This window comes from Branchiostoma lanceolatum, chromosome 6, assembly GCF_035083965.1.
Source record: "Branchiostoma lanceolatum isolate klBraLanc5 chromosome 6, klBraLanc5.hap2, whole genome shotgun sequence".
Lineage (NCBI taxonomy): Eukaryota > Metazoa > Chordata > Leptocardii > Amphioxiformes > Branchiostomatidae > Branchiostoma > Branchiostoma lanceolatum.
Window position 1 is genome coordinate 11,593,905 of NC_089727.1, and position 27,198 is coordinate 11,621,102.

The following is a 27,198-nucleotide window of genomic DNA, read 5'->3' on the forward strand; positions in this document are numbered from 1 at the left end:
GTTTATTTAAACTTTCCATACAGTCACGGGGATAATCACAAATTGACTACATACCTAAGTTCTTTCTTACTATATATGTTTTTTTATACAAGGTCCTAGTAGAGGAATCTAGAGTACTGAATATGCAATTTGTAAATTAGGTGATACCTTGGACACCCCTATCCTTCTTCATAATGAGATGGTCCAAGTGTGCCAAGCAACCATCAACAAAAATGGCGGACAGTAACATCAATAATGCAAGAATTTAGGTTTTCGTCTGTCATTTGTGATTACTGTCACCAGAGCTGGTTCCCAACTTTCTTTATTCAATACTTATAAATGTAGGGCAGCTCCAGACGAAAGAACAGTGAAAAATGGCATCCAGGTAAGTAATTTTTTATCAGAGAAATATGTTCGATTGGGTGTAGTTGACACTTTCAAGACTAACGTTATGTTCGTACAGAAAATAACGACACACATGATCAACCTCCTTATGATATAGGTTCAATTTACTTGTCGTCTCAAAGCTCAACGCTGAAAGACAGTGATGCTTTATACTTTGACCGGGATAGGGAATGAGGATGGGTTGTGGCGCGGTAAAAGTTTCACGAAAAAAAATGGGAGAGATCTAGACTGATGTTTGCTATCTTTTCGAATACTAGTACGTCTCTGAGTTTTTGTGTCAGTTCGATATTCTGTTCTTTGCATTGCCGTTTCTGTCCCTGTGTGCAAATAAATCTTTTTGTGATGTCTGTAGTGCTCTTACACATATGCAATCTGTGCATACCAGTGGTATGACTCCCTCTGTATTTGCAAACCAACATCACAATTTATATACATTTTGTCCAACAGGGATTTCCTAACACAAGCCGAGCAGAGAAGTCGGTTCTTCCGCCATGGCCCAAACTTCCAGCAGGAGCTGGCCCTTAAGAAGGAGCTGGCAGACCTGGAGAGGAAGTCCATCGCAGAGATCAGGGCTATCAAGGCAGCCGCAAAACAACAGCCTCTGGACGAGGAGACAGAGGCAGTCATGTTAGTACTTAACATCTAAACATGATTCCACCAGGGTACATAATTCCGCCAGCCTGTGAAGATATATCCAAACAGATCTCCAACCCAACGTCCCCCAGTATAATGTACTCCTGCATATCTAAACTGTGCATACCTTGGGGGTGCTGCACTAGAGATCTCTCAAGCCCAAGACTTTTCAAAGAGGCGGATTCATGTAACCCGGCAGATTAATGTTAAAGGGGGTTAATTTCATTTTGTAGGCTTGTAGTACAAACTGCATGTATGCTGCCTGTGTAATGGTTGTTGGCATTCATAAGACATGATAAGTGTATTGGAAAAAAATGCATAAGCCATAAGGGAGGGGTTCCTCCGTAGGAGTGATAGCACCCTGGAATGATGATGATGATGATGAAGCCATAAGGATAGGCATTAGAGAATGGAAAACCTACTAGTAATAAGGTATTGGCTACCACTATTGGATTTTTGCCATGTATTAAAGATGCTCTCTTGTTCCTACTCTTCTTGCAGCAAGCTGACCCCAAGGTTTGTGCCAGATAGAAAACAACCCCCCATCAAGAGAACTGAACCCATCTTTCATGATGAACTGACAGAAAATATCATCTCCCGAGAGGTATTGAACAACAATTCCAATCTGTCTGTCACTGTAACTTAATGACATTAATTATTTACTCTGTCATCATCATCACATTATTGGTTCAAAAGGGTTCTATTCAATTCAATGTTTTTATTTATTTATCTATTGTAAACTCACTTTTTTGTATTGTAGTATTGTTTTCTGTGTCTCTGTCTATATAAACAATGCATTTATACAATGGGTATATGGTTACATAATATTGAAGAACAAAAAATGTTGCTACATGATACACAATGTGATGTGTCTATTTTAATATTTTGGTTAAATTTGCACAATAGAAGACAGTCTACAGGGATTATTTTGACTACAGCTTACAAAATAGTTGTGAATATCAAGTTCCTGTTATCTCTGTTGTAATGAGTTTGTATTGAATTCTAAAGAAGTTGTTAACAAGTTTGTGTTCTTCTGTTTTCTACACGTTCTTCTGTCCAGCCATCCTTTCAGGAACCCCCTCCCACCATGGCCACCTACAACCCCCTGGAGAAATTTGAAGTGCCTCCTCCCTCACAGAAAACTAGGAAGTACCCGTATAACAAAGAAGAAGTTGTGTTTGTGGGAGGTATGTGTATAGGTATCCAGTCAATTGGCAAAATGCTATACATGTATGTCTTTTCATACTTCTGACTTTGAGAGAATTGCACTTGATTACAACATAGCCTAGCATTTAGGAAGCACATGTTACTTGAGTCTTTAGATTAAATGACTTTGGTTGATGATTTATCTTTTATTCAAACATGATCTACAGTGCAGTATTTTTATCATAGTGTGCATGTCCTTTTTTCACTATTTACCTTATAATAAGTTATATGGTTGATTGATTTCTTCATGCCTTAAATAACTAACTCACTTATTGTCACATCTTCATACAGAAATGAAGAGGCCCAGAGTCACGTCCATGGGAGTTCTTCCCTCCAGACAAAGGTAGCAAAAACTATATACATGTAATAGTTGTGTAATTTTCGCAAACCTATGCAACACAGATAGTTATCACAAATCTCAAGCTTTGAACATTTTAGAGTCAACCAAGCTGATCTGGTAGGGCAATAAGTTGGATGTTGATGTTTGTTGATACTTTTCTCTGAAGTCTAAGAAATTGGCAGACAAAGTAAGACAGCATTATTAGTAACATTAGCCTAAGCCTTCCTTGCATAATAATGATATTCTTCATAGATACCTTTTTCATGTTATGTTTTCAGTATGCAATATTGTCCCTCAAACTTGTATCTTCTACCAGATCCTACAGATGAGTCATTATGGTTTACCAGATTGAATTTTTCTATTGATTTAGTTTCCTGCTCTCAAAATGTAGATGATTAGAGAGGAGATACAGGTTTAAGGTCAGTTTCCCATCTTCTTTAGGAAGATATACAGACAGGTGAGACATCAGAGACAGGTCAGGTGCAGACAGACAGGGGAGATGGAGTTTAGGTGATGGGAAATCTTAGTCGGCAGAGATTGTTCATGTTGTATCAGTTCATTGTTCCATGTTAGGGTTGACTTTTTAAATAATAACGAAAAAGCATTATGCTTCGTCCTCAGTCTGAGGTTAGACCGCTTTTGCTCAGAATAATTGTAATGGTGCCAGTGCATTAATTCATCTAGTATTGACAACGTGCAATGCTAACCTATATTGACGCTAACACTTTCAATGTTGATGAAATGTTCAATAACTTGTTCATCAGTGATACCATGTTCATTGTTGGGTATCAATAATGTGTTCCATTGCCTTTAATGGGGACGTAGGACATACCTAGTCAGTATTTATATTCATCTTCAAGTTCAATCCTTCCTGTTGTAAAAGATTACTTATCAATAATAGCATGTTCTGCTTTGTTGATGCTTTTAGGTTTGGGGAGATACCTAGCCATTCAAACTGTATTTCATATGATATGACATTATTGCTTAAAAAGATATGACTGGTTATCAATTATTCTCTTTGATCATTTGAAACTCTATGACGTGATTTTCACCTTCAACCTGTGAAATCCTCCCTGTCCTTAGTACTGAAGTGGAAGGTTTGGCTGTTCTGATGGAAGGCAGGCCTGCTGTCCCTCCACTGAGGGAGATATCTCTGCCTGCCCCCACACCAACCACGGAGGTCACCATTGAGGTACAGTTGAATACATCTTGTCTTGTCTTACCTACAATGGAACTGTACTTGTCAGAATGTGAAGACATTATTAAGCATTTCTAATCTCTGAATCTTATCCAGTTGTAGAGCTTGAATTGTCTTTAGATATTGTTTACCTGGATGTGTCACCTTTATCAACATGATGTTATGCCACATTCTTTCCAGTCTTAGTTGAAACCAATGATGAGTGGTTGTATGTTGCTGCAGATATCGAACTGCCTAGGTTTTTTAAGAAATTGTTGAAAGGAGAGCAAGAGTAAAAAATTATGCAAACTGTTGATTTAAAAAAAAATGCATCAACATTTTTGCACACTTCTTTTTGTTGGTGATTTATACAAATCATGTACAATATTTTTTGAACTTGCAGCCTAAGTATGAGTTTATGGAGTCCACAGAAGAAGGAACCACCGAGACCCCCATTGGCAAACCTGGTACCAAACCAGCCATCGCCAGTGCAGCTGGTACAACAGGACCAGTACCGTTCTCAGCCAGGTCCAAACCCCCTGCCAGACCTAAGTCTATGGCCAGTGGCAGCCCCACACCCAGGCCTCCCAAGTCACCACCCAAAACTCCAGGTATTCACTTCTTCTCAGTCTTATCATAGAATCTGGTAAGACATAAATACTTAAGCCTTTGCAGTTGACATTAGGAGTTTGTACAGATACACTTTATCTGCTGAATGGCATCAGCATGTGGATTGGTTTTTCCCTCGTAAGGAATGGGAAAGAAATCTAAAATCTTTGGAAAAATTTGCTCTTTTTTAGACAAAGGGGCAAAGCTACGGCGGAAGACAGTGGCAAAGAGTGGTGCGAGTAGGACGACGAGTATGAAGTCCTCTACCACAGTCAGGTCCTCCCTACAACGGACACCAACGAGAGCCAAGGTCATTGGAGAGTCAGATGAGGAAGGTAAGAGTCACATGGTCTACCTTTGGTACCAACTGTGTTGCATAAGATCTTACACATGCACAGCTTATGTAGGAGTTCATGGCAGGAATGAATCCTTCTATGATTGTGTTTTTTTTGCGTGACATGGCCACAAAAAGATGAGAAGTAAGCAATCTTTTTTGTTGAATGATTTCTTTTATTCCGTCATGTTATATCAATATCATATTACTTATATTCCTATCATTGTGATGTATCCATGGTTGCTAAACAAGTATGCTATATCATAGAAATAACTATGTTCATTTTTGCTATAGATGAGGCAGACAGTTCTTCAGAAGATGAGGAGTTACTGACCCTGAGGAGTAAACCTCAGTCCAGGGTGGGGTTTGCGGACGATGTTCTGATAGAGGGGGAACTGTCCCCACCCCCCAGGAGGAGGGTCACCCCCAGGGTCAGGTCTGGTGATGGGGAGAAGATCAAACCAGGTCAGCCGCAAATCCTTGGGATGACTAATGATTGCCGTACATATAACTGATGGTCAAATTAATGTCATATTTAATCACATGATATCCATATATACAAATTACAATACATTTCCACATTTTTGGGGTCAAATTTCAATAATATAGAGGATAAAAATTCCTTAAACTGAGGCAATGGTTTCAATTTTTATGATATAATTATATAGAACTGTGTAAAGTGCATGCTAGGGGCTGTACTAGAAAAAATACTAAAAGAGAGATTGACCAAGATTGCAATTAGAAATGAAAATATGCTATTACTTTAGTGTTAGGTTGTGCAATCTAAATAACACAGGGATGTATAATCAATATGACTGGAAGGTAACGGACAAACTGTTTCTTAAGTTGTTTCCCATCTTATTTTGCTTGTAAACCGAAATTCATAGATGATCTCATTCATGTACATCTGCAGGGAGTGCAGATTCTGCGACCTCCCAGAAGTCTATGAAGGAGCTCCTGGCTGAGGCTGAGGCCCTGGCTGCTCCCGGGACTGAACCATTGTACAAGGCTAGGAGGGGGTCCAGCAGGTCCAAGTCAACAGAGGAGGAGAAAAAAGCAGAAACGCTTCCTGATAAGTCTGAGCGATCAGTGGATGAAATCATTGCGACCTTAAGAGCCACTTCTAAAGATGGAAGGTGAATATTTGTTATACATTATTGTTCTGAATCAATCAATAGCCTGCATACTCTACTTGCATGATATTCTTGTGTTATTTTGTCAAAGTGCATGATTTACAAGATGTCTTATTTTAGACTTGTATTTTCCTATAACTTTAAATCTTAAAAATCTGCAGTGCAATGTTGCAGTGATTCTGTTTTGTGATGTATAGGAATGGGTGATTTTTAGCATCTTAAATGTTCTGTAAAATTCTTCTTTTTCACTGTTACAAGTTCGGCCACATTGGTGTCCATTGGGCACTTTTTTCTTTTTCCATCTCCTCTGTTTTTTCTTCAAAATTCCCATTGTTCCAGCTCTCATGATTGCTGTTTGTTTCGGTTCCCCAGAGCTGCACCAGTGAAGACAGAGGCAGACAGGAAGATCCAGGAGATCATGGAGCGGGTGATGGCCCGGGCCAGCGCCGTGCTGAGTGAGCTGGGCGTGGAGACAACACTCACTAAGGAGGAGGAGGAGGGAGAACCAACAGAGGCAAGGCAACTTATGTCTACATGTATTCTATGAGATTTTTTACTTCCATTATGTATTTGTATTTGCATGTTCTATCCTATTACATCTGTAAGGACACCATAGTGTTTTTAACTAGCTTCCACACTTTGTTCTGTCATGCTCGACAGGGACTTGTGAAGACACTAGTGGCAACTCTATCTTTCTTCTTCAGATGCTAACAGTTTGTACAAACTTTTGTGTCTTTTCAGGAAGTGGATGAAGGGGAGAGTGAGGAAGAAGATGAAGGAGAAAGTGAGGGAGAGATGGAAGAACTAGAAGAAGAGGAAGAGGAAAAAAAGGTATGGAAACTTTTGAATACATTTTGGTACATGTTAATCAAAATACTTAAAAGCATGTTTTGTTTTATGTTCCATAACTTAGATCAATAGAAATATGATATACATGAAATATGTGTTTCAGGTAAAAACAAATAAACTTAGAGGTCACAGTTAGAGGTCATAGGTATGGGCAGTATGGCATGTCGATATTTGTGACATAATCCAAGTGTCTTCTTTTCACTTTGCTGCCACATGTACAAGTTTCCCTTTGTTCCTGTCCTATAGCTGGTTCCCACCATTGAAGTGGCTGAGCCCACCCCCATGGCAGGGACTGATGTCAGGTCCCCCCTTCCCCCTCCACCTCCCTTTGTGAGTACTGAGGTCAGTACAGCGGCCCCATCGGTCAGCGAGGTCAGCTACCCTGAGTTGAGGGTGGAGGAACAGCCTGCAGTCCAGGACATCTCACCTGCAGAACTAGCTCAGGCTTGGAAGGTGAAACTTTCTTTAAGGAGAAATATAATAAAACTTAAACTTAAGTTAGAATCTTCCCAAAGATTTTATTTTATTTGATTTGATTTTGGATTGCCACAACACAATACAAGTGGAGCACATCACAAAAATATATTCTGTACACTGTGCAGCCTTTGATACAAAAATAGTGCAATATAGAGAATCTATAAAGCAACACCATTAAGTTTTTTTTCTCAAAAAGGAAATTATAAAAAATAAAGAAATTTGAAGAAGTTTTTTAAAAATATTGAAAATATTTTTAAAAAAGGAAAAAAATAATGAAAAAAAAATGCCACAAATTTTATAATACCTTTTAACAAGATACTTTATTTCTTGTCTCCTACTATCAGGACTTCACTGCGCCAGTGGAGGTGACCCATGAGGATGTGGTAAACATGGAGGGACTTCCTGTGGAGCTGTCAGAGAAATGGAGCGTGTTGGACATCAGACCTGCCCAGGTTACCGTCCCCCCTCGGCCTGTCATGCCGCTCACACAGTCTGTCTCCTTCTCAGCACTCAGGGCTCCGCAGGAGGACACAGCACCAAGGGTAGGAGGGGTTTACATACTCAGGGTTATATAGGGCTTAATGTATGACTGTTTTTTAACCTGAAGGGCATCATTCAGAGAGTTCTATGTCACTGGATGTACATTTAAGATTGACATTCTCACATATGGAGGAGCATCTCTCCACCAAGGAAGAAAGTGTAAGAAATTGAATGATGCGACCATTTTGAGCCATGTTTCAAGCAATGCAAAATTAGCTATTTATTTTTTTGTTTGTTTATGAAAAGGGGTCCTGATTATTTACCATTTAGTCACAGTCTCAATGTTGAATGTTTGTAATTTGCGTCTTATTTGCATATCCAGGAGGTCCAGCCCAGAGTGCGTGACACGTCCCACACGATCCACCACTTCTGCACGTCGGTCCCTGCGGCAGTGCTGCCCCCCCACCTCAGGAACATCAGCAGGTTCCACCACACATGGTCCAAGTTCTTCCAGCCGGAGTACTACTCAGACGAGGTTTGTTCTGTTGTGGTTACAACTTTGTAAACAAAGACTTTTGGCAAAGGAGAAAGGTTACTTTGATTACACCCTATATTAAAACCAAAAATTACAATTAATTTCTGCAAAAATATGACACTATAAAAATCATGTTCCCAGACGTTGAGTGAAATGTCAGAAGACAGTGGTGTAGCGCCATCCGTCACCACTACCGTACGTGATGCGGACAATGCCGACAGGATCGAGGCAGCGGCACAGCGTGTGATGGAGAAGCTTCACCCGTCCCACCAGCCACTGGACCTGGAGGGCTGGCAGGCTCTGGCACAGGAGATGGTATGTTGGAAATATGGAGAGGTTACTTTGTGGAATTGATGTTAGCTTCTTGGCTATAACTTATAATTTGATAAACTGTTGAGTCACTTTGAGGTAGGAGACGGCTTCTTGAAGTTGATTGTGAATACGATAGAGTTGATTGTGAATACGATAGAAAATACTGGAAGCTGAACTTTGTGTATGCTTCAACTCCTAGAAGAGTAAGAACGATGATGATGATGATGATGAATGTGTCAAACATATATGTGTGCAAGTTTAATAGTTGAATGCATGAATCACCTTGACCATGCTGCTGTGAAAATACCAAAAAGAATGTATGCAGCTCTGACAGGATTGACACTTTCCTCTATTTCTGTTTCTGTTGTACAGATAGAGGGACCAAATCTGTCTATTGACGGGACAAAGATGGACATCAAAGAAGACATCTCACGGTAATCCTATTCAATATGGCTTTTTTTATCAATCAGAGCTAGTAACCATTTCTGTTTTATAAATTCTGCATATATTATATATATATTCACAATACATGTATATATATTACATGGTGTTTTGTCATCATTCTGTTCCACCAGGCTGTACTGGACCCCTGCCCCGCCCAAACTGGACCTACCTCCGTCCTACATCAGGAGCAGGGTGTGTCCTGACTACGTCCCCGAGGTGACGGCAGGGACCGTCAGTCCTGAGAAGAGCAGTCTGATGGAGTTCTCTGAGGAGGAGACTGAGGAGGAGGAGGAGGAGGAAGAGGAGGAGGATCCGGAAGAGAGGCTGCAGAGAGAAAGGTAAGATTTTGGCATGGTATCTTCCTGTGTAGTGTAGCAATCGGAATGCTTTAAAGAGTGACTCGGCAACTTAGAAATGCATTGTCTAACATCACATCTTCCCTCTTATTCTGCCTTTCCTAAGCGATACTGTTCCTTGCATGTAAGTACATTGTAGATTATGTCACTAACTTCTGTATACCTGCATGTCCCATACATCATTTTTATTGGTGTAGTTATTCTACTTTCATCAAAAGCCATTTTGTCTTTTGTTGATCAATTTTCATCATTGATATTCCAGACTGTTGAGACACAAACACCCGTCTGCAACAGACCTGACAAAGCTTGTCCGGCTGCAGCTGGAGTGGGACCTACGAGGGGGCCAGTCGTCCCCAGGGAAGACTGAGGAGTCGCTCGCACCAACACCAGCGTCGGGGCTGACTACCAAGACTGGGGATGGTGAGCATGCGTGTTTGTGTGCTTAGTGAGTGATAGCAAAAATTGTTTGCAACCATGCTTTTGGACCAGAGGATTGAAAGTTTGACCTATTGTTACTCCTTTGTCTTGCATGCTTCTGGAAGGCTTGTAGTCACAAGCCACCAAATCAAAAAATCGCCAGAGACTCAAGCATGTTTTTCACCTGAAGATCTACCCCATTGCAGTGGACAGGAGTTGGGGACTTGCAAACAAACATTGGCTGATCTCTAAAAATTCTATGACATCCACAGATTGCAGACTCGTTGGCCGATCAATTTTCCTGCCAATGTGAAAGGGGCATTAGGACTAGACATTGTAAACCATGCCAACTGTTCTTTGTTAGAGTGAAGATCATATTTTTGCACACTAGAGGAATTTGTTAAAAATCTATGAAGTTGCCACTGTGTTCTTACCTATTGTTGTATTTTTTCTGTCCACAGAAGAGGTATCAGAGGCATCCTTTACTTCCGAGATGTTCTACATGAGGCAGAGGGAGTTGGACGATGATGCGATCTTCACCCCTGCGGTGGTGAGGCGGAGGAGGGCCCAGTCCGCTCCGCAGCTGTTTGAGGAGGGTGAGGAGGTGTTCTCTGCCCCTGCTGACTTTGACACAAGCATCAAGGAGCTGAAGTACCAGGCACAGAAGATATCTGATCTCAAGGCTTCCAGAGGGACGGCTCCTGCTAAGGTCACAGAGGAAGAGGTGATTCCTTCTTTTTCTCTCTTAGTCCTTAGCTTTAGTGTGTTCAAATCAACACTTTGCCGTTGGGTAAAGGGACCAGACATGCACCTCTTTGAATTTCATTGTCATACCAAGCCATTTTCTTCTATATCCAATACTTTATTATTATTTTGTTATATGTTAATGCATCATGCTGGTTACAAGTTTTGTATTCTTATCTGTTCACTTTTATGTCCTGTGTATATGTTTAGTGGTGGCATTGATTTAAGTTTGTAAACTTGAATGCGCCACCACTGCGTCTGTATTGCCAGCTTACTTGAATGAAAAAAAAAAGAGGTGAAACCTGTATATTACTTGTATACTAACACACACTGTATGTAAAGTTTTAAGTCTAATTCACAGAAAGCAGTAACATCATTGTTGCTTCACTACCTACATTGCTTCATGGTGAACTAGATCCATGAATATGCCTAACAGAAGAAATTGTAGAACCCACAACAAACTTATCATGCTAGCTGTCTCTCAAAAATTTCTAATCATAAAACAATGACCAGTTTCATTTTTGGTCAGTTGAAGATCAATATAACAAGAAATATGATTTTGATGTTTAAAAACTCAGGCGGCAGATACGGCAGCTGTACCGACCACCACACTCACCTCCCGTGGGAAGGAACCAGTGCAGGGGAAGGGGTTAATCATCAAACCACCCAAACCCACTCCTGCTGAGCTGGCACGGGAGGCAGGGATGAAGTACATCATCTACCCAAAGAAGAAGAAGAAGAAACCTACAAAGAAAACCATTGGGTTGGACAAGGCTCTGGAGATCCAGGTATGTTCCTTACAAGAAACAAAACCAAGTGTGTAGTTGTGGGAAGGTTTTAAGATGCTGTTTGAAATCTGTATTTCTAGGTGCACTTTATATTGTTGTCCTTAGAAGGCTAGTCTTTTTATTGCTTGAAATGTTCACAACTACGAAGGATTGCAAGATTGAAGTTCTGTCCAGATGTTTGTAGCTCAGCTGGCACTATCATAGACATCCATTCCTTTAGATTAATTAGTTTTTAGACAGACCACTTTCTAGACATCATAGTCTGGTTTGACAGAATGCACATGTTTTCCTGCAGAAAGAGCTCCTGACCACACACCACAGGCTAAAGAGATCCACGTCCCTCCCCAAGCTTGACATACCGGTGGAGCGAATGCTGCGTGTCCCGCCACACATCAGAACAGGACCCCGCGGAAGTGTCTCCAACATTCCCAACTTCCTGCAGTATTCCAGGGATAGAAAAATGCCCGGCAACGCAGACGTGAGGGAATGGGTCAGGGACATCTGGAATGAATGGTTTGATGAAGTGTTCCCCTCCAGTGATGATGGCTGGTCTGAGATGTCCAGTGTGGTCAGTGAACTGGACACAGACAGAAAGCCTACCACAGCCCCGACCATTACTGCTGATGCTATAGAGAGTATAGAGCCAATAGGAGAGAGCGAGGAGGACAGAGCACTAGTGGAGGCACTTCAGGATGAAGCTAGACAACTGACGGAGAGAATAGAAGGGGAAGGAGAAACAGCGTTTGACTTGTGCCGGAGGGGAGCGATTCACCGCAAGCTGGGACTGCTCAAGAAGGCAGAGTATGACCTGAGTAAGGCGATACTCTTGGAGCCGAAGCTGTTGGATGCCTACTGGCACAGACACCTGCTCATGCTGGTGCAGGAGAAGCCAGCAGCTGCTATTGAGGACTTGAACTTCATACTGAAGCATAACAAGAAACATGTGGGAGCATACCGGTCCCGGGCGGAGGTGTACAGGAAACAGGACGAATACACGTCAGCGATTGTGAACTACACACAGGCCATCAAGCTCCAGCCGGATGATCATGAAGCTTACTATTACAGGTCAGGCAGCCATTGTTGAAAAGACACCTTTGATTAAATCAGGGTGGTAAAAATCATAAGTTAGGTTCCCTTCCACGGACTGCAATATTATGGAACTCTCTCCCACATACAGCCCCCGGCCATCTCCTAGCATAGTCACCGATATCTCCTACCAACTTAGCTCAATGCCCAGAAGGGATCTCCTGGCCTTGCACTGAGCAAATTCATTTTTTTAAGAAATCGGAAGATATGTCTATTTTTTGTGTTCTTCGACTCCACTTTGTATGTATGTATTTCTTTGTGTGTTGGGATTCCTGAAATCAGCCACATTGCCTGAGTATCCCTGATTGCAATGTCACAATGTCATACACTGTAGATTGATATTTTCTCTATTCCCCTGCCTCCCCAGAGCTGAGATGTATGAGAAGAAGGGAGACATGTTGTTAGCTCTGGAGGACTTTGCCCAGGCAACTCGCCTCATGCCCAGCCGCACTGAGGCAGTCCTGAAGCACGGCCTCTACTACTTCAACAACGGGAACTGGATAGGAGCCGTCAACGACTTCACAGCCCTGCTTCAGCAGGAACCCAACAACGCCACAGCCAGGACGTACCGTGGGAGGGCCTACGCTCAACAGGGACACTACAGCAGTGTATGTACAGGCTCTGTCGATGTTTTCCACTGTGTGAAGTCATATATTAGCATGAAAGTTCATCTGAGTTGGTAAAATACATAATGAGAAATTAACTGTTCTCCAACTCAAAAAAATTTTTGGAGTTGGAGAAGTTTATTTCTCATTATTTGTTTGTGTCTTTGTTAAGTAGAAGATGAAGAGAACAGACTAGAATTTAGCGTTGGCCATGCAAGTTATGTAGCCATTTAGGAGGGTAGAAATCATCATCATCAGTGATTACTTGCATTATTCATCACAGCCTTCAGCATTCACTCTGCAGTCATTTTGAAAGTTGCTAGTAGGCACACATCTTCAAAGACCCAAATTCCTATGCCTGCATTCTGACATCACTCTTCCTCCCACCCAGGCTGTTGAGGATCTGTCTGCAGCCATCCACCTGGACCCCAACAATGCCATAGCGTTCTACCACCGGGGGTGTCTCCTGAGGAAGGTGCACCCTAAGAAGGCTCTACAGGACTTAAGCGTCTCCATTCTGCTGGACGACTCAGAAGACAATGTCAAGGCTATCCTCCACAGGGGCATCCTGTATACAGACATGGAGGTGTGTGTAAATGGTCAGAGATTATATCATTTATTCTTACTTTTGTACGTAACTATCTTGCTACCTGTTGTGACAATCAACTTGCTACGTTAGAGAGAGAAACAACTGAATTAGTGACATTTGCACATAGGATTGTCATCCTCCATTGTTAGGTGAGAGCTTTGCTGTATCAAGATGATTAGGCCACAACATAGAGATAGCATGATAGTAATAAAGACCAGCTACTGGCATGTCATTGATGTGTTCAGGTTATGGAAGAACTGATACAGAAAAGTTAAGACAAGAATGTGCAAATAAGTGTGACATTTCTTGAATCAAAATTGACAAACAGAGGACATTTATTACACATTGAATGTGTTATGTGAAGTTTAAGTAGTTCAGGATGATAAATATCTTGTAGTAAACACAAGTTCTATAGTTGTATTTACATTTGTATCTTGCTTGCCCTTGTCCTGGCCCTACAGAGGTGGACGGATGCCATCTCAGACTTTGAGCATGCCCTGAAGCTGGACAGGAACCTGGCGTGTGCCCACGTCAACCTGGGCCTCATCTTCCTGCACCAGCTGGAGAACTACTTCAAGGCCATCGGCCGCTTCACACAGGCCATCAAAACTGACCCCACTTACATCAGAGCCTACATCTGTAGGTCAGAGGCCTACCACAAGATACACAAGGTAAGAGTACAGGAGGCAGTTTTATGTCTCAGACATCAGTAGGTTACATTCAAGCCTCGCAAACTTGATTTGGTAGACTCTGCATGTATTGGTTTGGGTTTGATTTCTATAAAGCAAAACAAGGAATCTTGCTCCTTTTGGCAAATGTAAGTGCTTTATAGAACTACCTACTAACTTCGTAAAATGTTTGACTTTGCTCCTGAGGTCGTTTGGGACAGAGACAAAGTCAGAATTAAATGGTTGTTTAATGAGGGAGTAAATGAAATAGCAAAGTTCATTCAAAAAGCCTGGGCAAAGCGAAGAAATCACATATATTCGTAGTAAATGAAATCAACCACATAATGTTACTGTTTGTGCTTCTCTCTGTCATGTTTTATTTGATTTACACATTTATGTACATATGCTCCTGTTTTGCGAAATTCCTGTTTATTTACATTTATGATTATCCAACCTGAGTTGATACTAATGTTCATCCACCTTTTGTATGTTATATATGTATTCATTTATTTATTCCACCCCGTTCATATTCTGTTTTTAGTCCTTTATGTTCATCTCTGTAATCTTGATCTTTTGTTTATGCAATCAATGTAACCTATACGTGTCCTATAAGCCCGCATGGGCTGGGCGCCCTACGGCGCATGACACGTAAATAAACTTTTCATTCATTTCCTTTCCTTCCTAAAGAAGGTTAGATAAAGGTTGAAAGAAAAAAATAAAGAATCAAACTGCTGTCTGTATAGTTATTAAAATTGTTCCAAAACTTCTACTCTAACAGAGGAAGCAGGCCCTGCTGGACCTCACCCGTGCCATTCACCTGCGGCCTGACGTCCAGCACTACTACATGCGGCGTGGTCAGCTCCTGCTGCAGATGAAGAACCTGGAGCTGGCCAGCTTCTGCGTCCAGCACGCCTCGGAGCTGAAGGACGGTCTGGGGGCGTCGTCCACCCAGCAGGCTGTGGTACAGTCCTTCCTGAAGCAGCACGACAAGGCTGTGGAGACCATGGCCCAGGCCTGTAGGGTCAAGCCTTCTCCTCAGATGTACACACTGCTGGGCAAAACTCAGGTAAGAGACCAGGGTTCAGGTCTGTTGGTCCGAAAGCTTTCTTCTCAGATGTACACACTCCCCTCACCCTTATACCTTTAGGCCCTAAGGCCTGTAAACTGTATAAAGTGCTGCAGAGAAATCAGTTCAGAGATCATTATGCTGGCCTTCTGCTCAGATGTAGACACTTGACTGTAACTTTGACTTTTTCGTAACAGTACACTGCTGAAGCACACATCCTCTCCTTTGTGTTCAGCACCATGGACAGTACCCTACTCATGCAAGTTGTAATTTTCTGCTGCAAATTGTAATTTTGTATTTCTTACCCCAGATGAAGGCCAAGCAGTTTGAGGAGGCTGTTGGGACATACAAGCGTGCTATCCAGCTGCTCACTCCCTGGCAGGCAAAACAACCCATGCCATGGGTGAGTATGACGTCTCCATTTTACAACTTGTACAGTGGAAATTAGTTAAAGATGTATTCATAGGGCAGAGCATCAGTCATGAAATATATAGTTTTCATCTTACTTGGATGGAAAAAATGCACCTTTTCTGAATGTGACTTTTTGCTTTCTGTCCACCCATTCTTTTTAAACCTTGGAATATCTTGGTAGCATATGGACAAATTGTCTACATTTTCATGACTTGTTCACTAGTCAACGAATCTCATTCTTTTGTACTATAATTATTTCACTTATGATGATGATAGGAGATGATGCACTTGTATCATCACCTTGCTATGTACCAATGATTCTCCAATCACTGACTGATTATTTAACCCGATATGCTAACATGCAAAGGAGGAGCTATCTGATGAGGTAAAGATATCTACATTACCTGCTTACTGTGCCGTGTCTTATTAACCAGTAATTTGTGCTGTAACAGATCTTGTTTTATTTCTTCATTTTCTCTTCATTTTTTCAAAGTTCACTGTACATCTTTGAAGATTTTTAGAGCTCAATACAAATAGTATTCTTCAGTTCCAACAGAATGTTGACTATTCTTGTCCATCATAAGATTTTTTGTTACAACAATATTTTTTATCTTTTCCATCCTAACATTGCTACAAAGGAGGAATTACAGGTCATGCCAGAGGTAAACAGTGTAATGTGAAATGCTGTTGGAAAGCACAATAATGAAATATGTCACGCTCTGCTACACTGCACAAATACACATCACTTACTCAAAGTTCAGCACCATGGACAGTGCCCTGCTCAGGCACACAACCTCTACTTAGCGTTCAGCACAATGGACAGTACCCTGCTCAGGCACACAACCTCTTCTTAGTGTTCATCACCATGGGTAGTACCCTGCTCAAACACACATCCTCAACTAGTGTTCAGCACCACGGACAGTGCCCTGCTCAGGCACACAACCTCTAATTAGTGTTCAGCACCATGGACAGTGCCCTGCTCAGGCACACAACCTCTTCTTAGTGTTCATCACCATGGGTAGTACCCTGCTCAAACACACATCCTCAACTAGTGTTCAGCACCACGGACAGTACCCTGCCGAAGCACACAGCCTCTAATTAGTAGTGTTCAGCACCATGGACAGTGCCCTGCTCAAACACACATCCTCTACTTAGTGTTCAGTACCATGGGCAGTTCCTTGCTCAAAATCCCATCCCCTACTTAGTGTTCATCACCATGGACAGTACCCTGCCCAAACACACATCCTTTACTTAGTGTTTAGCACCATGGACAGTACCCGCTCAAACACACATTCTCTATCGAGTGCTTGGCACCTTGAACAGTACCCACTGAAGGTTTGGATCACTGGCACAACTTGTTAGCATCATTGTAGATACATGTATAACATTTTCTGAGTAGTGCAGAGTGTTAGGAGAATGCATCAGTAAGGACTACTGCACATGAATGTTGTAACAGTAATGATTGTTTAACATCAGTCACAGACAGTATGTTGACCTATATATGTTGTTATTTACCCCTGCAGGAGGCAGCAGAGGTGTACTATTTTCTGGGCTTGTGTCATCTGGAGCTGTTCCAATACACGGAGGCACTAGAGGCTTTCAATAATGCTCTTAAGGTTGGTATTGCTCTCTCTTTAACACAATGTTATGGCATTGCTAACTATTGATAATTTCATCAGTAAAACTTGCAAGCTTTAACATGCTGAATGTTTATCCATGTGTTATGTGCTGATTTTCAAGTATATTTCGTATGTTGTTTGTTTCTGTGTACTTTAAGACTGTTGTTCCTTCAGGTGAACCCATCCTATGCTGAGGCATACTACCAGCGAGGTCTGACCAGACTAAGACTGAAGCAGTCCAAGGGGATCCAAGACTTCAACAGGGCACTGGCGCTGGATCCATACATCTTCCAGGTACGTATGATGTCTTCACATGTTCACACATTTTTGTAGACCATAGAGTATGCATCTATAGTCTGTCTGTTTGTGTGCACTCAGTTTTGAACATTGTAGAAATGATACTGTTTCATCACTGTATGTTTTTTCAGGCTTTCCTGAGTCGAGCGGCATACTATGGTATGAAGGGACGGTACACCAAGGCCATCATGAACTGTAACGAAGCCATCAAACTCCAACCTAACAGTGTCAGGGCCTATCTCTACAGGTCAGGACGTTGGTACTTGTATTCAACTTTGTCTGACATGTACATACTTAGAAAATGTGTGAATAGTTCTTTCTTGGAGAGGTTTGTATGAAGCCTTCTATGATTTGCACACAATCAATGCTGACTGATTTTTTTGCGTTTCGGCGCATGCGCGCCGGAACGCATTGTCCTGGCTTTTACCTTGCAGGCAGGAACCAGGGAAGCTTGGTTCAACACTGTGTCGCACACAATAAGACCTTATATGGCAATACGTTCTCAAATCCTTGTATAGCCGTTGCCTTATATGGCAAGAGAGCACGAAAAGGCAGGCAGGCTAGATTTGCATGTGACACAGGACGGCGACCGCATGTAACTGCTACAACTGTTCGGAAATATCATTGCATTGTGGTTTCGGACTTTGATATCCTGAAAAATGACCATATTACATCTATTCCACAAGATTGCAGAAGAAAAAAAATGATTTCGTCAAGAAAACGACCAAAAATCAGCATAAATGATACCATATAGTGAGGTTATAGCATTACGTCCAGAGTGAATAGTTACGTACCGCAGCTTGGCCGATCTGGCAACGCGAAGCACTTCGGACCCAGAAGATCCGGGTTCGTCTCCGTGCATGGATTTTTTTTTTCTTTTTAGATATTGAATATCAAAAATATATATTGATATTATATTAATCTATCAATATCATATTTATGAATATCATTTTTTTTCATTAATAAATAAAGAAATATTTTATATTTGTTATTTTTAAATATTCATTTAATATATACAAGGCCTTTGTCTTATGAACAGGACTTCATAGATTCCAAACCCGGCATTCGAATTTTTCTGTTCATTGTAATGGAAAATACCGTGCAGCGGCTCCTATGCGCGGTAAGATGATTCTTGCAAAACACTCGCCACTAAACTTCTATCCCCGATGTAAACAGAGGCTCTTGATGTTGTTTGCAAAACAGCGATTCTTTGTTACAGTAGCAAATGCTCCATTGTTCAGTATCGACTTCATTCAGACAACACGGACGTGGAAAGTGGCGCCCCTCGGCACAAAACTATGGGAATTTTCATGAATTTTAGCAAAATTACCCAGGAAAATAAGGAAGAAATGTTGTAAATGCGGAAACCAGAATAATGCGGATGAGGTAGCTGTTGATTTGTTTGACATTTGGTAGTCATTTTAGATAGAACCTTAGCTGTTATGAACTTCTATTTCACTTAATTACCATAGTGCTGATGATTCAATGGTGCTTTTTCAAATTTTATGTTTTATTGCGTGCCATGTACATAATTACATTGATAGCTTTTATAATGAGCCTATTATACATTTTACAAATAAGTACAAGTTGTAGGCCAAGACCAGCTTTTTCAAAAGCACTTAAGTTAAGTGACGTAACTTCAAAATTGCTTTCCCCAATCTGCCTTTCTCTATTAAAACAGTACTCATTTCCCAAAATGACAATTTTTCTTATAGACTGAACAGCCCTTGAGTGACTTCCTCTGGCAGATTTTACTTCAAGTAAAGGGAAAAGACAATTCACACTTATAAACGTAGCCGAAACGCCAGCTTTTTTTAAAAGCTCTTGTTTTCTTCCATTATCCCAGAGGTGCGCTGAAGTACTACGTGAAGACGTACAAGCTTGCTGTGAAGGACCTGTCTAAGGCTGCCTCCATCGACCGCACCTGCTCATTAGCATACTTCAACAGGGCGGTCTGCTACCATGAGATGAAGGACTTTGAGAAGGCCCTGCAGGATTATGGGATAGTTCTACTGTTGGAGGAGAAGAATCTCAAGGTCAGGGTCATGTCGGATGTCCTTGGTGATTTTTTTTTCTGTCTCCAAGTGAAGTTGGTCAGTAGGTTATGTTTTCCCCATGTTGGTTGGTCTGTCTGTGGTCATTTATGATTAATTGTGTTTGATTGACAGGTGCTGGTCAACCGAGGCCTGCTGTACTTTGAGCAGAAGGACTACAGGAATGCCCTACAGGACTTCATGGCAGCATCCCAGGTAAACTGCTCATTCATCTGGATAGTGTTGGTGATATCTAGAGAATAGGAAAAGAGGAAAGCAGGTATAACTTTATGTATGCATTGTACTTCAGAATCAAAATGCATAAACTAGATCTAACAAAGTCACATCAATTCAGTTTTACACAGAGTGCTCATTTTTGACGTGGAACTAGTTGTTGATTTTATTTAGATCTGAATCATATGGCAGGTATACTTGCCTCTCAGACTTACCGATGAGTGTTGATATGAATGTTACCCCCGCCAGGTTGATGTAAAAGACCCCAAGCTGTGCCACACGGTTGGTTTGTGTCGTCACAAGCTGGACAAGTTGGAGGATGCTGTGGACAGTTTCTCCCAGGCCATCCAGGTCGACTCCTTCTTTATCGACGCGTACATCGGGAGGGGGAACGTGTACATGGACTACGGACACGAGGAAGGGATCATCATGGCGAGGAAAGACTACGAACACGCTCTCAGGCTGGACCCTACCAACGTGGCGGCGAGAGTGAACCTCGCATACAATTTACAGGCAAGGATTCTTGGAAGAGAATTCAGTTTCACCTTTTGCTTCATGTAATCTTCAACTGAGTTGCTTTGATTTCAAGAGTCAGAGAATTGAAAATGCTTGTAGAATTGAAAATGCCAAAGATTTGGGGTTACCATAGTATTCCTATCGACCAAAGGATGATTTATAATCTCAATGGTAGGGCCTTTCCTTGCTGCTTTGTTATGTGCTAATGGTTTAATTACCAGATTGAGGTTCCCCAGATAAAAATCTGAATGCCTCCCGTAGAATCATCTTTGCTTGCCATATCTTTGAGAATTTAAACTACAAGTTTGACTTGAACACTTTTGATTAAAGTCACACAAATTTTGATTCTGTGAGATGAGGGAGTGATTGCAAAGTATTGATTGTCTAAATAGATTTTTTCAACAATAAGTTATGCTTATGCAGGTTTTCTGTACATTATTCCACTCCAGGTCTTTGGGAAGTTCATGCAGGCGTGGAGACAGTTCACTGCTGCGGTGGACATGTCGCCCAAGTTCAAACCTGCGCTGGAGGGTCGCGCCGTGGTTAACCTCCAGATGAGCAACACGTACGCGGCATGGGTGGACATCAACAGCGCTGTCAAGATCGGACCATCAGCAGAACTGTACACAAACAGGGGTGTTATCAACCAGGTGAGGGATATAATAGATGAGATCTTCTCATACCTGTGTCACCTCCTCTAAGGACATTCTCCTATTTCTGATAAAAGAATCAGTCTTGCCATTAGGAGTAGATGGGCAATGATACATACGGATGACCATGCTTGTGCAGCTGTACTACATGCTAGCACATAAAGCAGTACTTCCTTCTCAGTTACCAAGGTTTGAATAAGTTCACCTCTATCTGGTAGGAAGTACTGACTATAGTGTGCACACTAGACTAAGTTGACCTTGAGCCATAGGTCCAGGTCAACCGATAGGAGAGTTGAAGTGTCAAGGTCATGGTCAATTATCACATCTTGGTGCAACTCAATAGAATCTAGTAAAATGAATGGTGATGGGTACGTGTTAATTCCTACACACAATGAGCAACTCAGTTGCCACTATGTGTAAGGTGCTGTTGTTGAGATGGCAGGTTTTCAGACAAAAGCTAATCACTTTTGATTGATGCAGCAAGTTTATGATAATTTCATTACCATGATTGGTGGAAAGATGAGAGTTTCAGCACTTTCCACACTTCTAATGTTGTTGTAATTTTCTAGTTTATGGATGATTACACCAACGCCATCAAGGACTACAAGTCGGCCCTGCAGCTGGACCCAACCTTCTCCCTCGCCTACTTCAACGCCGCTAACCTGTACTTCCACATGAGGCAGTTCTTACAGGTTAGCGTCAGTTTGAAACAAATGTGAATTTCTCAAAATTTGTTACAATATGTTTTCAAGAAAATTGTATGGAGAGAATGGAGAAAATGTGAAGTTCAACATTGCAGTTTGATGTACAGCATTTTGGAACTTTGTGATGTAAAATCACTGAAATTTGGTAACAGCATGTTTTGATACAGTTACTTTACATTGTCTTGTCTAAAATCTATATCATTACATGCTTGCAGCTGTCCATTTCATATGTTCAGCCATGTTTGACACAGTAAAGGTCTTAGTGGTGTCCGTACACCATTACTCTGGTGTAATGTACATGAAGCATAATAGAATAGTTCATACTACTAGTGTTTAAGCTAAAGAATTGTTGAATACTTTTACTGCAATTTTTACCATGTAGATAACAACTTCAAAGTGTAAATTATGCATTCATGTAATTCAAACTTCATGTACCCTGTAACAGTAGTAACAATTTACCCTTGATTACAAAAGTCTGTCGCTTGATGGAGTATTTGACTATTGGAACTAAAGCCGACCTAAATGTAACTCATTTGTTCCATTTACAGGCAAAGGATTTCTTTGACAAGGCTGTTCAGTGTAACCCCAAGGATGAGTCTGCCCATCTCAACAGAGCCATCACAAAGGTGGGTAAACTAACGTGATATGTGTCAAAGTGAACTTTTCATCCAACACACCAAAATACCTAAAAGGCTGGAAGTTCTTTGATTCATATCATCTATTACACTAACTTTAATGCTTACTTACATGTAATGTGTTTTTCTCTTTGAATAAAGTGTAATCTGTCTATATGATTGCCAAAAACTTTCGACCAACTTGTTTGTGGTTACTGTTTTCTAAGTAGCACATGTACAACAGAGTTTGCAAGCATATGTGTAAGTTTGGACGAGAGGAAAATGGTGTTTGTTGTTGGTTTGAAGGTGATGTTGAAGGACACCAAAGGTGCCCTTGAGGATTTCAAGATGGCTGCCCAGCTGAGCCCCTACTCGGCTCACGTGTACTTCAACAGAGGGAACCTGTATGCCAGCCTGAAACAGTATGACAAGGCGGAGAAGGACTACACACAGGGTAAGGCCACAGCAAGTAAATTTTATGGATGACATCCTCTGACTCCAAAATTAATACGCGTGGGCAAAAAAAAAAAGTTGGGGTAAAGAAAACCTACATTTTCAATTTTAAAGCCCAAAATGCATGCCACAACACTGTACAGTAGATAGAGTAATATGTGTGACGATTTTTCCCCTGCAGCCCTGTCCCTGCAGCCTGACGATGCGCTGGTGTACAAGCGGAGAGCAGACGTACGCGGGAAACTGTCCCGTACGCAGGATGCCATCCAGGACTACAGGAGGGCGGTTGAGATCCAGGCCAGGATGCAGAGGATGAACGTGCACTAACGACGGACCTGACCTCTACACATCAGCAATGAACTTCTCATTACCATAATGCACACATCTTGGTTTGAATGCTTTCAACCATGTTTAGCTAAGAAGGCATTCAATACTCAGAATGTATTGATCATATTCAATTGCCATTAATTAATTAAATGTTATCAATTAGTAACCATTTGTACAATGATCGTCTTTTTTTGTGAAGCAGAAGATGTTTTTTAAACATTTTTGTGCCTTAACATGATGGTGTCAAAAACATGTACAAAGGAACTTTTTGAAGACTTTTGCTGCTGCACAGTAATGTGTTGGGTGTGTGTCTGTAAAATTTAGATGAATTGTATATCAGCTAGTAAAATAGTCTATTTTCCCATACGTTGTACCTATGATCTTTGCCTGTGTAAAAATAAAACTGGTTCAACACTGTACATACTACACTACATACTGAGATGGATACCCATGCAGTTGTTTCCCTGTGGGTGCTGTAGCACAAATAAAGGCCACTGTTTGAATTTTGGAATAAAAACAATACAGGCTATTTGTTTGTCTGTTTATAGTGAAGAGTAAACTTGGAAAGGTCTGACGTAGGTTGATTCATGTGGAAACCTCTTGAACAGAACTTTCTTGATACAGAAACAAATAGTTGATGAGAGATAGATCTTGATTCAGATTCTCGTATGGCTCACTACAACAAGTGCTCCACCACCAGTAGCCGCAAGGTCCAGACCGCTATGCGACTCCTCCTACTGGCAATGATCTCAAATTTATGATGACATAAAGATTTGCCACTAGCTGGCTGTATTTCAATCAGTTCAGAAATGACCAAAAATATTTTGTGTTCGTTTTGGTCCTGCAATAGACAGTAACAAAAGTAGTGCTCAGAAACCAAGAAATTGACAGCAGGGAAATTGGTCTTCCTTATCAATTGAACAAGTGATCTGAATACACTAGTTGATCATGTTTCTTCTGCATGATTTATGCAAAACGCAAATACACTAATCAGAATGATTCGATCTAGTATATATTCAGAAATCATACCCAAAGGCAAAAAAAACAAAGTGGGGGTTATGTCCGAGTTGTTCCCGCCATATGTTTTCATGCACTAGAAACATTCATGCACTTATAATAATAACCTTCACTAAAGGTAGCCTTCTCCTACTCAAAAACAAATGGCAGCGTCTGCTTTTTCCTTCATGACTATTTGCGTAACTGTGTCTGCGATGAATGATTTCTAATTTCCCCCCCAAACCACTATAAAACATTATGCATTAGTTGTTTTCTGTCCGCGTGCGTCACTGTAGCTGTGATTCAATTAGAAGAATGAAAATTATTTAAGTTTCCAAATTTCAACCAAGAATGGTTTTGACTTAGTGTTCTCTCGTCAAGTTAATATGAAATATTCGATTCTCTAGGTCTTGATATGATCAATACAAATCATGATACACAGTTTAATTTTTCTTAAATATTGAAAACGCCTTTCTAGTATTCGTAGCTCCAACTACCCCCAATTAGGAGTGGTTCGTCCCAACTACTGCATAGCGAACTAACTATCACATTGCATAACCATTACCACTACTAGTCTAGATGTCAGTCAACACAAAACCCACAACTGACAACACGGGCGGCGGCGTTTCGTAGATACAACTTTCCTCTCCCTGTTTACCTGGTCCTGAAGACAATCGGCACGCTGACTTCGGTCTACTAAAGGCACACCGTGAGTACAAAATGTAACGTTAACAATTTTTTTTTTCAAAGCTGGCCGCTCGAGGTGAACATGAAATTGTAACAGGGGTCTTCGTGTGTCGCATGCTTTTCATATTTGCTTTTGTCGGGGAGATTTTCGCCATTTTGGATTAAGTTTATAACAAGGAATAATCAGCAGTTTGGGTCATGGACAAAAATTGTTACTTGCAACTCTATTGTACGGTGACGTAATGGACAGATGTTCACTATTACGTGTAAAATTTACATGAACAGATGAAGTGGGCTCACCAGAATGGACAGAACACCGCTAGGCCGGGCTGAAGTTGTGCATAGAACATTTAGCACGTTTGGCCATAACAGGGTTGAGGGACGAACCGAGGCCAAACGATTTTCTTTCATTTGATTTCTTTCATTTTTGCATGTCCGGCATTCCTTGCTTCTATCTTTCATTATGCCATATTCACTCACACACACACACACACACACACACACATACACACACACACACACACACACACACACACACACACATACATACATACACACACATACACACAAACACACACATACACACAAACACACACAGACACACACGCACGAACACACACACACACACGAACAATCACGATTGAAAGGAGAGCGGTGAGAGAGAGAAAGTGAGGAAGAAAATCAAATTGCATAATTTCTGCCAATGTCCCTTCGTTTGCCTGGTTTCCCGACGTCAAAGTAGTATTTTCCTATATAACGTTAATGATTTACTGCGGCAAACATTATAATCAAAACTACAAGCACGTTCAACACTAGTCGTATAGCAATTACGTACAATTGTAGAATTGATTGAAAGTGTCTGGTTCTCGAAAGTGGGAGGTATCATTTTCCTTCATTTTTTTTCAAGTCATATCAAACTTGTCACGATTTCGCTTAACAGTCCGCATCAATTTACTTCTTTGTTTTGGACGTTTGGCCTACATGCAATCATGAAAACAGGTGTGAGGGTAAAACTAGAATCTGATATTCCCTGATACGGTACAAGGTACTAGTACCTTTCTTGTTCTTTCACAGTACGAAACATCCGTGTCTAAAACGCATAAAATCTACCATCCACTAAACACACACTATCCATATCCGATGTCGCTGCGAAGCACGTGGGACCCAAACCCCACGTACAAGTCAACCGCCCCGTACTCGAATGAGGCGGACGCAGAAAACGTCCGGGACCCGAGTCCGACGTACAAGCCAACCACCCCAAACTCCAACCAGGCGGACGCAGAAAACGTCCGGGACCCGAGTCCGACGTACCCTCAAACCGCACCAATGCACCAGCCAGACGTTCACTCTGAATCTGCCTTCCATTCGGCTGGTCAGATTCCCCACATTCAGCCAAATGCAGTCACACAAGATGGTGGACCAGCCAACACTGACGGGGATCCCCTAGCCCGACCCATTGCCGTTACCCGTTTCACAAATGACGAAGCAGCCAGTACAACAGCTACCAGTGATGGCAATACAGGAAGTCAGCTTCGCGCAGCTACATTTCACAATAGTGCTGCTTCTTTGAGCCCCGCCAGCAATGACGACAATCCCTGCCACCAGTCACATGCTGTGTCACATCTCAAAGCTGATGAAGTTACCTTCAAGCCAACTAAGCATGATGGCAGCGCCTGCCTGTCACCAAATGTAACTACATCCCGGGGCTGTGATGAACCTACTTTGAGGCGAGCTGACAGCGATGATAACCTGTTTATCCAGCCATATGCTGTAAGATACCAGGAAGAAGATGACGACAACAGCGTGTTTACAGATGATGGTACTTCGCCAGTGACCACGCCAGTGATCACCCCTCCTGATCCTGATGTCGACATTGGACCGCCTGCTGTTGTTTCCATGGGTCAGGGAGGCGTGAAGTTTGTTAAGAAACGCTCGGAAGGATTGAACACGTCTACAAGTAGCAGGAATGACATCTCCACCAATTTGGGAAGGGGCGACTCACATAGCGATAACGCTGACTCTTCGGCCTCTGTTGACACACATGAAGCTCGACAAGACGCGCTGAATCAGAATCCGATGTGCGCGCAAAGCGCGCTGAACCAGAATCCGATGTACGTGCCAAACGATGGACAACAACTAACTTGCGGTAAGTTCTTTGGCGTCTATTTGCTCTTACAGGTTTCAACGTGTATTTTGCTTCTCCCTTACTTGCACATCCGGGAGAAATCCCGTTGATAAGCAAGCTCATGCATGGATTAAAGTACGCATGCGCAAGGAGAAAACATTATGAGTAATATGCATATAACAAAGTTGAAGGCCCCTGAAACATGGGCAAAACACGTCTGGACGTGTTTTAAGCATGGCCTACTTGACAAGAGCTGTTTGCAAGTTAGGGGCCTTCACCTTTACAATTGACTTCGCACAT

General features: G+C 41.6%; 1 protein-coding gene across 2 annotated transcripts; it reads left to right on the plus strand.

Moving 5' to 3' along the window:
- Positions 1–169: 169 nt before the first annotated feature.
- LOC136436587 (uncharacterized) lies at positions 170–23,595 on the plus strand. 2 transcript variants are annotated; one of them, XM_066430673.1, is made up of 39 exons: positions 170–364; positions 832–1,011; positions 1,519–1,621; positions 2,078–2,204; positions 2,515–2,566; positions 3,005–3,073; positions 3,647–3,755; positions 4,144–4,351; positions 4,541–4,684; positions 4,978–5,148; positions 5,597–5,819; positions 6,189–6,330; positions 6,558–6,647; positions 6,912–7,118; positions 7,487–7,684; positions 8,005–8,157; positions 8,299–8,472; positions 8,842–8,903; positions 9,045–9,251; positions 9,532–9,689; positions 10,148–10,410; positions 11,009–11,218; positions 11,514–12,283; positions 12,672–12,912; positions 13,301–13,495; positions 13,960–14,169; positions 14,945–15,232; positions 15,543–15,635; positions 17,167–17,259; positions 17,437–17,556; positions 17,691–17,806; positions 19,406–19,595; positions 19,728–19,808; positions 20,076–20,339; positions 20,792–20,992; positions 21,562–21,684; positions 22,245–22,322; positions 22,617–22,764; positions 22,945–23,595. In XM_066430673.1, exons 1-39 carry the CDS (start codon positions 354–356, stop codon positions 23,088–23,090), a joined length of 6,618 nt encoding a protein of 2,205 aa, XP_066286770.1. In that variant the 5' UTR covers positions 170–353; the 3' UTR covers positions 23,091–23,595. The 2 variants fall into 2 exon arrangements, with proteins under 2 accessions (XP_066286770.1, XP_066286772.1); XM_066430675.1 differs by lacking the exon at positions 3,005–3,073 and having other exon boundaries at positions 171–364.
- Positions 23,596–27,198: the final 3,603 nt, after the last annotated feature.